This window comes from Drosophila eugracilis, unplaced genomic scaffold (genome assembly GCF_018153835.1).
Source record: "Drosophila eugracilis isolate 14026-0451.02 unplaced genomic scaffold, ASM1815383v1 contig_1897, whole genome shotgun sequence".
Taxonomy (NCBI): Eukaryota; Metazoa; Arthropoda; class Insecta; order Diptera; family Drosophilidae; genus Drosophila; species Drosophila eugracilis.
This window is the reverse complement of record NW_024572751.1, coordinates 664,616-675,589: the sequence shown is the minus strand read 5'-3', so window position 1 is coordinate 675,589 and position 10,974 is coordinate 664,616. Positions and strand designations below refer to the sequence as shown.

The following is a 10,974-nucleotide window of genomic DNA, read 5'->3' as shown; positions in this document are numbered from 1 at the left end:
CAGGTGGGGTTGCACAGGGAATGGCAGCTGGGATGGGGAGGGTTTTCCAGTGGGTATATTAATTTGACTGCTTCTAAAGTCCTTATTGAAGGCTTTCCTGATCAAAATGGATTCACAACAGAAAGCTAGAAAGTGGGACATTATGGCTATTTGTGCTTAACAAGAACCGGACTGTTCTGTTATGGGTTGGAAGAACCTCTAAATGGATGAATTTCGGTAACAGAAAGGAGTGGGAAAGACCTTACTTTTATATCTCGAAAGTTAACTTAAAATTTGTTTCTAGTTTAAAGCTATAAAAGCTGGAAAATGCAGAAACCCTTTCCTGGAACTGGTAATAAATGTGTTTTAAACTCTATTATTAGCTAATGGCAACCTCAGTAAAAGCATAAAATTAACTACAAATAGGGAAGATAACCCAAAGAGTGTTTTCATCAAAGAGAAAACAAATTCACAAAATGTGGATCGAGATAAATGGCCCTTCTAATTTGTCAAAATCTGCCTCGCTTGCCATTATCATTAGACAGACTCTGTTTGTGTTTGTGTTATAAAGTCTGCAAATTTCCGCGGAACAGGGGAAAGCGGGAAATTGTGCCACGAAATAAGCCCAAGCCCAGCGTCGACGGCTGCCCGACGAGGGGATGGGACTGGATTGGTTCGGTTTCCAAGCCGCATCCAGTATCCAGTACCCCGTATCTGGTTGTGTTTATTTGTGCTGCTTGCTTAGCCTTGTGGCATTTGCATATTTCGAATGTTCGCGGGCGACTCGTGGCACGTTTTGCAGGAAACCGCGGGGAGACGGAAAAACGAGGCGAAAAACTTTATCGATGATTGTGTGGGCGAGTCATGCGGCCCAGCCGCTTGACGACCTTTTCATAGTTCTGCATGTCTTTTGTTGTTCGCTCCGCGGCTGTTGTTGTCAAACAATTGTCACAACGTGTCGGCATTCACACGAACTCTATGTTTTATCCAACACCTCGGCTCGAATCTCCCAAGGGTTAAAGTTTGCGTATGGCTCACAGCTTGCCTGGGCCTGGGATTCACCTTAAGAACTGGGGGAGTGGGTGAAGTAGGTGAAGTGGGTACTTGATCAGTGATCCATTGCCCTACCGCATTGCACTCGTCCATCAATGAGCGCTGTCTGCGGCGGTGTTCCATCAAAAGTCGCCAGCGATTGCACAAAAACCAACACTCCGGCTGAAGGGTCCTTCAATTCGTGGCTAATAATGAGCGGAACCTCAGCGGTTCCATTGTTCTGGCCCCGCTCCACGGCCTCCCAAATATGTATTCATTATATTTATGGCACAATTTTGCTTTCAAAGCGAGGGGAACAAAAAGAAACACTTGTGCCCAGGGCCCCGACTGACAGGCGGAATATCTTTTTTCTCGCGATCGCGGTTCGGCGGGGATCGGAGGATCCGTCGACCCCGCAAACAATCGGACGATCGATGGATTGGTTCCTTCGCCGAATAGATCACTCAAGCGTAATGAATTATTGATGGACGTTCCGTCGAGAGGGTAGGAAAATCACACACAAAAACGGAGATCTGCCGATCTGCAGAGCCGAGAGATGAAATGTAACCAGAGCTTTGACTTAATGTGGCAGCTCAACCAGATCGATGTGTCCATACAGCCGAATCGATCGGAGCTGCTCAAGTTAGTGACTTTGTCAAGTCCTCCTCCTGCTCGGCTGATCATTTGTGATATATTGTTTCGGTAGCAGTTTGTTAAACGTGATCAATTTTTAATTACCCATCATCATCATCATCGTCATCGTCGTCATCCTCCATCCGCAGGCATCCATCGATCGCTGCTCGCTGATCACTGATCGCTCGATTGCCGTATCAATCGCACCGCACAGAATGTAACTCGGACGTTTGTCGCATGTCACTCAACGATTTATGCCCCGAGCGACTTTAATAAATGTGTCTTTGCCGCTTTTGGCCCCAGTGCCTTGGGATCCCAGTGCCCCGGCTCCCTTCTTCGCTGATTGAGGCGACTCTGTCCCTGGCGATGTGGCGCCGTCTTCGAGTCCGCAGCCCCTTTCCCCCTTTTCCACTCCTTCTGTCCCCCTTTCAGAGCGTGTGTGCGCAAAATGTTTAATTAGTTTTTGTCTAATTAACACTTGTGACATGGCCAAAGCGACTGGAGTCGTGTGCCACCGAAGGCGTGAAGATCAAAAGGTAAACAAGCTCCTTGAAGCGCAGGACTATGCAGGGAAAGCCGAGATCGGCATAGATCTTCGAGGTCTTAAGACAGGGTAACAGTAAACACTCGTCTATAGTATCTTTTAGACAATTTTTTTATGATTTAAAAGAAAGGTATAAAAGGAAGAACTGAATCCAACTCAACTTTTTAAGCTACGCTTTTCCAAAGTTCTTTGCTAACTAAAAGTTCCCAAAAGTTTCGCATAAAATGTTGAACTTCTCTGCTGATAATAAGCAGCAGATTGATCAAAAATATATATAAAGATATACACATAAGCATATATACTAACTTTAAGTTATTATTCTTTTATAAGGACAGTGATGTTGCGGTAAACTTTCCCTTTTTCTGCAAAATCCTTGGTTTTTTCCATGAATTCCAAATTCCCTTCCCTATTTTAATTAAACCTTTTCGACTAAGTTCCATTTTGGCAAGAGCCGGCTCAAAGCTTGGCCATGGCCGGTGGACCAACAACATAATTTCTGTGTCGGCCACGCCCATTTTGCCACCAGAATTCCACAGCGTCCAGCTTGCAGACTTCGAAGGTTCCGAGGTGGCGAGCCCTTAGGCAGCGCACAAATTAAGGTGAACGCCCATAGCACGCGCCGGCAGAAAAGTAGGGACAGGGATCCAAGGGCCCAGAAAGGAGAGCAGAGAACGAGGAGCAGGAACCTAAGCAGCCAGGCTGGCTGCCAAAACTGCGGTGGAAATATTTGCCACTTGAGTCTCGGAGGCTGCCCCTCCTGCTCCTCCCGCTCCGGTAACCACTTGAAGTTCTTGGCTGGCGAGTTTATTTATTTTGGAACGGGGCGCAGAGCAACAAATTAAAAAGTAATTCTCGGGCGCAGCATAATTAGCTGCTAAGTGACACTAATGGGGCCGCAGTTGCACTGCCCCAAAAATCCGCCCCATTCCCTGGCCTTTCCCTGCTCATCTCTCGGCCCGAAACTTGATGCACTTTTTCCACTTTTCGGCGGGTCGTTGTGTGTGGGCAATGTGAAGTTCTCGAGATGGTGAGTGAGTTTTCGTTGGTTTAGCTAATTGAGTTTTGTTTTTCGGGCCGGCGGTCCACATGGCCACTTGGCTCCCTTGTGGCTGCCAAGTTGAGTTGGCCCAGTAATTGATGGGCCTGCTGAAAGCAAAGGTCTTGGCAGTGGGGAAATCTGGGAGATGCAGATAATCGGGGTTGCCGAGCGATAGATGTCAGTTTAGTCAGTTCGTTTCCCCGTTTTCCCCAGTGGCTACACCAAAGATCAGCACAAGATTCGATTAGAAATGGTAAGTTAAAAGATCTTCTATTTCTGATTCCCAATCTTAAGGCCCAACTGAAGTCCCGTCAGGCCAAGCATGAGATGCCGTCTAAGGATCAAGGTGAACCTGGCTCAGGTGGGGATCGCAGCAAGAAAGTAGGAGGTTCTAGATCTAAGCAGTCCTCCGATCAGTACCTCCAGAGGAAGAGCTACAGTCGCTCCGACCAGGATTCTTCAGGTCACAAATATTCCAGCAGGATTAAGGGAAATTTCTCTCAGAGGACCAGAGAACACAGCAACCACTCAAAGGAACACAAGTACTCAGACGAAGAGATCGACGAGGAGCCCAAGGACACAGAATGCATTTCAAGTGAGTCCCAATCTCGGTCCCATCCAAGCCAACTGTCCACCGACCGCTCCAAGAGCTTCAGCCAGATATACAGCGAAATCTTCGAGGAGTCTAAGGAACGACAACAGAAGGCAGAGCGGGCCTGTCGGACCTACTGCATCAACGCATCTAAGCTGCACAGGAGCTTTGAGGCATCCGGTTCCAGGGGACCAGGAAGTGGGAACTACGAGAGCAGTCTGGAATCGGAGTGTTCCAGTAACTGGGAAAGGGAATACCGGGAGTACGAAAGTTCATCGATAGAAGAACCTGACTTCGATGGGCAGAGAAGACACCAAAAAGATTTTAAGTCAAAACCAATCAAAGGGCCTTCCAATAAAACGGAGCCCCGAGAAAGGTTCTGCTGTGAGTTAAATCAAGGTTCGAGGAATTCGTATTCCTATCCTTCCGATAATAGGTATTCCGAAGATACATCCAAAGCCAAACAAAAAGCCAGATCCTGCGTATGTGCTCTGGAGTCTTCGGTTTGCAGTCTCTGCTCTGCGTGTTCCAGATCGAGAAAATACCACTCTGAGGGCTACAGAACGGAGGTGACTGATGGATCCGATTACCCTGGCGACTGCAGGAGTGTCATTCCTACTACTGCGACATCGCAATCTCGCTCACAAAGAGATTATCTTTCGAGCTGCAGCACACGCCATCGTCATCATCATTATTGTCGCCAGAGAAGTGAGCCCAAGACGTATCAAGATCGTGGAAATAGTCCCATTAACATCAAAACCAGGCGGAAGACACACGACTACCAGGGAATTCCCTCTGAAACTGGCAGCGCGAAGGTGAGGGTGAGGGATTCCCTCAGCAGTTCAAGAGCCTCCATCGGCGTGCAATATCCCAGTGAAGATGAGACCGAGGACTGGGCTGACGAAGGGTCTGGTGGTTGTCGGTACAGCACCCATGGTGCTAATGAATGTGAAAGTTTGAAAGACAGTTGGTCCAGTGATAAGGAAGAGAATGCATCGGGTGTCAATGTAGTTCACAGTGACTATGACGAAAGCCTAATGTTGCCGGGAGATTCCAATCTTCAGGATATCGACATAAACGATGACTACAGAAAACCGACAAATGAAGATGGTCGAAGTGTCAACACTGAAGCGGCATGCCACATCTGTAACGATCTTGATCAGTTTGTGTCCGATGACGAACTAAGCAGTCCCGATGGGATCAAGGAATATGACAATGCTGATGAACAAGATGACGGCTATAGCCACGAGCCTGAAATGTACGATGAAAACGAAAAGCTTTCTGATGAAAATGAGAAAGGCAGCTCTGAAGAAGGAAATCAACTTAGCAAAGACCAAGGCCATGTAAGATTCAAATTGTAAAACTTTTCCTCTTAATCCTCTTATTTCTTAGCTGGTCTGTGTTGATGGTGAACAACCTTTAAGCCACCAAGATGGAGCAAATGCGTCTTCAAAAAAGGTAGACAAATCCAAAAGCTTTCTCAGCCTTAAAATATACAATGCTGATGAGGCCCTGATGGAGATCCCTGAGAATTTTAAGGGTCCTGCGATCATTCTGGATGATGATGCCGACTTCTTGGACATCACATTGACCGATGACGAGGAGAAGATCCATGCTAAGCTGATGGCAGCAGCACTAACCACCAGGAAGAGCACCAGCTCCATCAGCGCCAACAGCAGTCTGAGGTCCCGTCGGTCCCTTTCTCCCTGCATGCTTAACTACAAGCCCAGCGTGATCTTCACCCGCCGATCGGAGGTGGTCAAAGATGAGAGTGTTCCCAGGCGGACCGATCGCGTGGCCCTTCTGGCCGAGGAATTCCTGCGGAGACTTAGTGAAAATTCAGCTCGGAATTCCGAATGGCAGCCCTTAGTAAAGGAGGACTGCGCTACGGATTCAAATGAGCAAAATTTGGAGGAAGAAGGTGACTCTCCAGAAGAGTACATTCACACCCCGCCCTGCGATGACCGCCAGTTGCTTTCCAAGGAGTTCAACAGGAAGTTGCAGCGCCAGCTCAAAGTGATTGTTGAGACTTTTCAATGAATTTTACTGGAAATGTATATTTTGTATCTGCAATCGCATGACATCGAATATAAATCGAAATTTGTTCACAGCAGACGATTCGGTGTAATGGAACTGATGTAGTAAGATGGGTAATATCCTTTATAATGTTTAGATTAAGAGATGTGTTTCAGGGATTTCAAGGATCTAAATATATAAAAGAAATGTCTATCCACTAGCCATAAGGTAAGGAATATAATCCAGATACGTACCAAAGGGTTATAGCTTACTTAGATTTAATTTGTGTTATAGTTTAGAATTGAGCTTACCGATTTCTTTTGGCACTTAAAAACATTTTAGGTTTCTTTTACTCAAATCAACTCTCTAATTTCTTAGAATATCCTTCATGTGCATAGAAGAAACCGCATAATCCCACTGCAACTTTCAAATAGGCCAACTTCAAATGAGTATTTTTCTATTTAACTTAATAAAGTGTTTACGCTCATAGCGGCCTATAAAAAACCACATAGTAATCCATAAATAATAGTCAGAGAGTTCTCGGTATATAATTCATCCCATGCAACACTTTTCCCAGGTTGGAATAGCTTTGAATGGAGTCTGAGACTGGGCCTGGCTGTGGAAACTACTTGAAACTTTCAGCGCAATGGCAGGCCGCCTGGCAGTCTGCTAGTTCGGTTTTCCTCGGATGTGCTCTGGGCCCAATGCCGAGGTGCATAAATCAACTTTAGTGCTGGCCAAGTGTCTTGCTGAAGGGCGCAGCCATCGAGTGGTATTTAGGAGTGGAGCAGTTGCCCCTCCCCCCACCGTTTGGAGCATAATTAGCCCTTGGCTACTGTTAGTCTAGGCGTGCACTTGCCCCCTCACCCGTCCCCCGAAGCGGCCATTCATTTCCCTGACACATACTAAATATGCTGGAGTTGTTTACATGATCGATCAGGGATCGGGTCCCTGGCCTATGCTCCAGGGGCTGCATGCTCGGATGCACCTAATTGCTAACCAAACACCACTGCAGCCGCGCAAATATTGTTTTAAGGCACATCAACGTATTTCACCTGCCTAATGCCTGATCCACCTACAAGTGGATCGGATCGATTGGGTGGGTATATTTTGGGGAGATGCCTCTGTGTTCGTTCCCTACTTTTTCTTATAATGAAGTGCGGCTGGATATGTTTATAATTTACGAGACTGTGCAGTGCTTGTTTGTGGTTGATCGTAGGGTTGGTTGGGTCTGTGACGTAGGAAGCACGTCTCTTGGTATACATTTTGATATCTTACAAGAAATATCCCAAAGAATTGCTAAGGTAGAAGCTAAACCATATAAATAAATGAAGTAGTTTCAAGTTGCTAATATAACCAAACTTTATTTTCTCACTCTTAAATCATCTTTCGTGGAGTTTTTGCTCATAAATAAAGTTCAGTTCCTTGTAAAGTTTAACGATTCTCTATCAAATGGTTATTAACCACAATTCTAATCAAGCAGAAGTGATTCCCGACTCTAATCCAATCCAAGCAAGTGGAAATCCCTTCCAATTCCAATTTCCCACTAGCACTGCCCACAAGGACGGTTGGGCCCACGTGACTTTTCGTGGTCATCAGGTGAGCGCGCACGGCATAATTTAGACAATTTAGACAATTTATTGTGAAAAATGCACTCAATTTATATGACTTGATTATATTTGCCTTCCTTTTGCCAGTCGCTGTCGAATGGCTGTGTTTGCTTAAGTCGCCGCATGCCGCATAGAGCCATGACATTGGCTGGGCAACGGACATGGCCTAAACAAGCCTGCGACAACAACACCCAGCGGATTGGATGACGATGATGGAGAGATGAGAAGGTGGCGAGGGGATGGACGGCTCGAGGCGCACCCCACGCCAATTTATTAAAGCCAACACCAGGGAAATGTGGCCGAGTGGCACAGGTTCTCCTGGGCCGGCTGGTTACCGGCTGGTTCACGGGGTCCCAGCCTATTCGATATGAGAAATTGCACGAAACTGCAAAGGCGCATATGCAAAATGCATAATTCATTTAACATTTTGTAAATCATTTGTTTGAATAGCACGATGACGGTGATGCGCGGCTAGCTCCCATCGTCCTGCCCCTTTCCCTGCCCCTGCCCCAGCCCAGTTCCAGCTCCAACAACCTGCCATGGCCAAGCTCCTCCTGGCCAGCAGTTGGGCTATTCGTCTGCTCTGACAAATCGAGAGTTGAGTCCAGCGGAGTGGACTCTGGCGGGGAACCTGGCTCCAGTCCCCATCCTCTGTTTCGGTCCAATCCTGCTGCAGCAACACAATGGCCATGACGGTGCGCAAATATAATTTCACAACTGTCTGCACATGCTCCGAACGAAACGAGGCTCACCGCAAAGGTGAAGCTGCACTGGAAGAAACTACTGGGATTATTATTTCAAAATTAACTACAATATTTCATCCCTTTGGGATTTCATGATTAGATTGCCTGCTTAGATGATTGTTATTTCTGCTTTCCTCATAAACATATAATCCCTAATAGGCATTGGCCCTAAGAAAAAACATTTCTCTCAGTGCATCTGCGAGACGAAAGCAACAGTGTCCAAAGCATAAAAAGAGCTCAGCCATAAGTCACAACGCCGCAACGACTTTTCAGCTCGGGATAAGCCTTTTTATTATTATTTGTATTTGCCTCATCTTTCTGCCTTTGATTCCTGTGAAATTTGCATGCGTTGGGATTCCGATACCAATTCCATACCGAACCCTATCCCGACCCAATCCAAAGCTCGATCCCGATCCCGATCCTCCGACGAGCTAATTTCGTTTTGTGTGCGAATATTGAAAAATTACAAAACTTTTAATGCGAGTGGGGGAAGGGATTTGGATTTGGATTTGGTTGGCAGGGCCTCCAGATGGTCCCTGCCATTGAGATTTCTTGGGAACCCAGTTTCTGGCCGGTACTGTCTGTAATTTTAATGATCCTCCACTGACTTCGTAACTCAATAAGCCCGGCCAGTCGCGATCGCTCCAGACAGACAGTCTGGGATCTGGGATCTGAGATCCGCTTGGCTTTCCCAGCCAACTAATTTATCATCTTTGGTTGCACTTCGAAAAGTAATTAAGGTTTCTCCCATCTCGCGTGTGGTCGCTGGTCGGCGGCTGGGGAATGCGGCATTGCTAGAAGAAACCATTGTAACGCAAGTGTGGCGTTAAATTTTTGATCAAAAAACTATTAGCCAAGTGTAAAAATTATCGTTAATGTGCTGTGAGGTGGTGCCAGCGCGTCTGCGCCGAGTTCAAGCTGTTTCAATATTTTCATTTATCGATTGTTGTTCCACAAATGTAATGTGGTTTCGGGCCTGTATTACACTACACTACAAAAACCAAGTTAATTGAGGTGCCATTTTGGAAAGAGTTACTAACTACCTACTGCTACTGTACGCCTTTAAGAGAGTTAACCAATAATAACGAAGTACTTTTTAGATTGAAAATGTAATTACTTAAAGGCAACATATGCTGTTAGTCAGGCAGTTAAACGGACTTTTTGTTAGCTAGTGTTTTGAAGGCTTTTGTGCTCCTCTGCCGCGATGATCAAAGTGATTAAATGAATAGAATTTTTGATTCAACAGAGGGAATTCCCCAAAAGACTGAGAAGACAAAGAAAACAGATTTTTGCTAGCTTACTAAGAACTTCCTTTCCCGTAGTATCTCATTTTTAGTTACTTAGAAAATCCACAATTAAAATAAATAAATGAAATAATAAAATCAAAAGCAATATTAAATACCTGACAGCTATTGATTTTTGCAGCTGAAACTAAAGATAAGACATGTTGATATACACACAAATAATGAACGAATTCCTGCCCAATTTATTTCGATTCTTTAAATTGACTTTTGAAAGGACCGAAAGGAGCTTTACAAAAAACACTTTGACAGGCCTAAAAAATAGAGGGAACAAAACTATTTTAATTGTTTCCGGTTCGGCCGACTTTTACTCTCATTACCGACCGCAACAGTTCGCCAGACAACTATGAAAATAATTCAATTAAAAAATGACAACCGCAAAAATTAGTTGGCCACAAAAGCGCAAAGCGGGCCGAAAAAAGGCTTAATAGAGTGCCTCGAGTGAAAACAAACAGAAAGAGTGGATAAATCAGCTTAGGAACCAATGCTGGTATAAATTAATTTATGTAATTTGAGTGCCAGGCCATGTTTACCGTTTGTGGAAACCCGAAAATTAGACTGCGCATTGGGAATTGTGAGCGGCATGTGTACGTTCGTTGGCTCAATTTAAACGTCCGGGGGCCCTGTCACTCGTTGGGGGCTTACCTGCCCATTTCCCAGTTGGATGCAGTGCCCCGCCCCCTCTGCTCCATGGCCTTTCCACCGCCCGTCCATGAGTCGCGGTCGACGGCAGTTTCCGTCGTCAATTTACAAACGCGTTCAGCTTAAATTGCAACAAATAGTCGCTTATTGGAACTTAAATTGTACCGACACAGAAAGTGAGCGAGCGAGGGAGGGGGCCTATCGGGAGTATTGGGCCAGAAAGAGACTGGACGACAGAGCCAAGTTTTTGGGCCGTGTGTCAACAAGTTTGCGTCTCCCTCTCGCTTTTGGCCATTTTCTGGGCTCTTGCCTGTTGGTTTGTGTCAGTTGTCGACGTTGTTTGGCTGTTGTGTGGTCGTGGCTTGATTTGCTTAAAGGTTTCTGGTTCTGGGCTCCGGCCATGGGAGCGGAGTCTGCCAATGTTTTGATGTGTTTCCCGGATAAGGTTTGCCACCAGGAGGGGGATAGCTAGCTAGAGCAGCAGTGCGTTTCACGTATTTCTTTGGGTATTCGAAGGAAGCACAATAAGGGCTCTGTTTTAGTTGCTTAGAAAGCTATTCTACACGATTTACGTCTACAAGTTAAGGTAGTATTTGTCATATCAAATTATGATCTTAAAACGAAAGGAGATAGTTTCCATGCATTTCTAAATCAGAAACTGATTTGTTAATATGATGTAACTCAAGAATGATGTAGCACAAGAATGATGTAGCACAAGAATCACAGATAGCTCATGCATTAGTTTCATTAGATTGAACTCCGCAAGGTGGATATCAATCGGCCAATAACAGCACTTCAATTGTAAATCAAACAAAATCAGAACAAAGCATCTATCGAATAAAA

General features: G+C 45.5%; 1 protein-coding gene across 1 annotated transcript; it reads left to right on the top strand.

The window, feature by feature from the left end:
• The first annotated feature begins 3,397 nt into the window (after positions 1-3,397).
• LOC108114935 lies at positions 3,398-5,897 on the top strand. The gene is made up of 3 exons (XM_017226120.2): positions 3,398-3,480; positions 3,534-5,162; positions 5,212-5,897. The coding sequence occupies exons 1-3, from the start codon at positions 3,478-3,480 to the stop codon at positions 5,857-5,859; spliced, it is 2,280 nt and encodes a 759-aa protein (XP_017081609.2). The 5' UTR covers positions 3,398-3,477; the 3' UTR covers positions 5,860-5,897.
• The last annotated feature ends 5,077 nt before the right edge of the window (positions 5,898-10,974 follow it).